Source organism: Pteropus vampyrus, unplaced genomic scaffold (assembly GCF_000151845.1).
Source record: "Pteropus vampyrus isolate Shadow unplaced genomic scaffold, Pvam_2.0 Scaffold31, whole genome shotgun sequence".
In the NCBI taxonomy this organism is placed as follows: domain Eukaryota; kingdom Metazoa; phylum Chordata; class Mammalia; order Chiroptera; family Pteropodidae; genus Pteropus; species Pteropus vampyrus.
In genome coordinates, this window is record NW_011888812.1 from 11,090,834 (window position 1) to 11,093,332 (window position 2,499).

Sequence of the window (2,499 nt, forward strand, 5' to 3'; positions counted from 1 at the left end):
GATGTGGCTGTTAGTGCATAGAACCCTTATGGGAGCACAGAAATCGTCTTGTCCAAATCCTTTTAGAAATGAGGCCATGAAGGCCCAGAGAGAGGCAGTGGCTTATCTGGGGTTTCACTGTCGCTTAGAGGCAGGTCTGACATTCTTGGAATCCTAGTGGAGTACTGCTCTCCTTTATCATACAGAATGGCAGGATGTAGGAGCTTCAAGGACCCCAGGCGGGTACATTACTTACCTCAGACCAGGGACACATTGACTAACTTACCTGGTTCGTTAGTGTGTCTGGTTTTCACACTCGATAGTCATTAGCTGCGGAAAAGAATTCCTGCCCTAGAAGCCAAGTCTGGGGAATCCCCTCCCGCTTCCCCAATAAACAGATGGTTTTTATGTCACCTGAGCATGGTGCTTAGGTGCTTCTGCTCATATGTGGGTATTAATCTCAAAGGGTCAGAAGTGGCAGGAACCATGTGGAGCATGGCTCCTTAAATTTGCGGTTGGGGAAGCTGAGACCTGGAGAGGAGCTGTGACTTTCACAGAGCCTCCGGTTAGTGGTGGACTGCGGACAAGTAACCCGGCTCCTAAATGCCTAGTTTTAGGTCCAAAGGTACTTAACTGTGTGTGCGTGTGTGTGTGTGTATGTGTGTGTGTATGTATGTGAGAGGGAGTGGGAGAGAGTCTGTGCACACAGCACATACACAGCCCACTCCCTCTGGTTCGAGGACTCTTCCGGTTGGTGAACACCTACCTCTTCATGTGCCTCCCATTTGTATTGTTCCCAGGTGTCATCTGTGGAGCAGTTTTTGGATGTATCTTTGGTGCCATGGTTATTGTGGCTGTTGGAGGCTTCATCTTCTGGAGAAAGAAAAGGTGACTCTTGCTTACATTAATAATAATACCCTGCTTTTTTTAAGGAAGCTTTTTATGATGGAAAATTTCAGACATTTACACAATCGGAAGGAATAAGGAAACGGGCCCCCATTTCCCCATCACCCACACAGTCTTCACCATCTGGCTGGTCTTATTTCATCTCGACCGCCGAGCTGGAGGATTTTAAAGCAGATCCCAGCTCTGACATCAGGTCATGGGTGAGCAGGGCAGGGTGCTTTCACACAGTGGGTTCTGGTTCACAAATCAGTTTCTCTGTTAAGAGATTTCCGTTTAGAGTTAGCTGAGTTTAAACACACGGTTCCTCTCTGACTAGCTGTTAGAGACCTTAGCGTTAACGTTCTCATCTGCGCTATGGGGATAATAGCAGTGCCTAAGTCAGGACACTGAAGAACATTAAATAAAGCTCTTCGCAGTGTCTTGTGCCTCGAATGCTATGATTATGTCATCTGTAAAACTACTGTTTGAAGTAGTTAAATAGTGAAAATAGCAACTCTGTTTTGAGTGCTTACTGTGTGCCTGGATTTGTGCTTTGTGTTTTCTCACTCTTGGAGCTCTGCGAGGCAGGCCTTACAAGCCCTGTTGCAAGAAAGAAGCTGAGTGTGGGAAGAGGGGAAATGAACTTGAACCCAGTCTTTGCTCTTTATTGCATGCCCTCTTGCCTCACTGTATGGTGTGTGAAGCCTGTGTATCAGCTGGGAATCATTTGTGGCATCAGGTCCTGCCAGCCAAGGAATTTTCATCCCGGCTCTGGGTTTCTAATGCCACTATGCTTGATTCTTCTGCCACCACCTCGCCCTGTCCAGTTGATAGGAAGTGCTCGGTGTCAGCTTTTTGGATTTGATTCTGATTTTTGTTTTTGCAACAGAAAAGTCAAAAACAGCTTTATTGTTTCCTGTTAAAATAAAGAAATACATGCAATGGCAAAATGAAAAGCACCAAACCAGAAAAGAAGAGCGAAGAAAATAATCCATAAGATAATCCATAATCGCAGCACCCACACAAAACTTCCTGTAACACTGATGTGATTACAGATCACACACAAATACATACACACACACACACACACAAACAAGTAGAATCATATTATACATATTATTTTCTAGCCTGCTTTATTAAGATGCACAGACAGCTTCATGTCTTTTTCATTTTAAGTGGCTACGGAGTATTCAACTGTATGGATATTATTTAACCAATTTTCTAATGTTTTCTCTTTTGCCACAGTTACTTATCCTTGTGCCTAAATCTTTGGGCTCATTTATGATTATTTCCTTAGGCTAATTTCCAAGCTGGTCAGTTGCTGGGTCAGTAGGTGGGCATGTTTTCAGTTTCGATACTTATGCCAAATTGCCTTTCAGAATTTTTTTTTTTTTTTTAAATACCAGTGTGAGATTTAGCCAACAATGCAGGAGAGTAGCAGATGTCTCTCCACCTTGCTACACTGGATATAGTTTCTCATCCCATTAACTTATTAGAAAACCTTTCTCCAAAGCAGAGTAGGAAATAATGAGCCTCACTTTACAATAAGGTAATGCTGTGCATATATATATATATTTACCCAAGAAAATTCCTAGAAGCCACTTCAGTAAGATTCTTCTATACTTTTAGATGGTT

The 2,499-nt window shown here is 43.1% G+C and overlaps 1 protein-coding gene across 1 annotated transcript in view; it reads left to right on the forward strand.

Moving 5' to 3' along the window:
- The window catches only part of PTPRJ (protein tyrosine phosphatase, receptor type J), a 45,043-nt gene that overhangs the window by 26,318 nt on the left and 16,226 nt on the right, over positions 1-2,499 (forward strand). Inside the window, exon 14 of the mRNA XM_023528794.1 lies at positions 780-867. Coding sequence (XP_023384562.1) covers positions 780-867 — 88 coding nt within the window. The remainder of the gene's footprint in view (positions 1-779; positions 868-2,499) is intronic.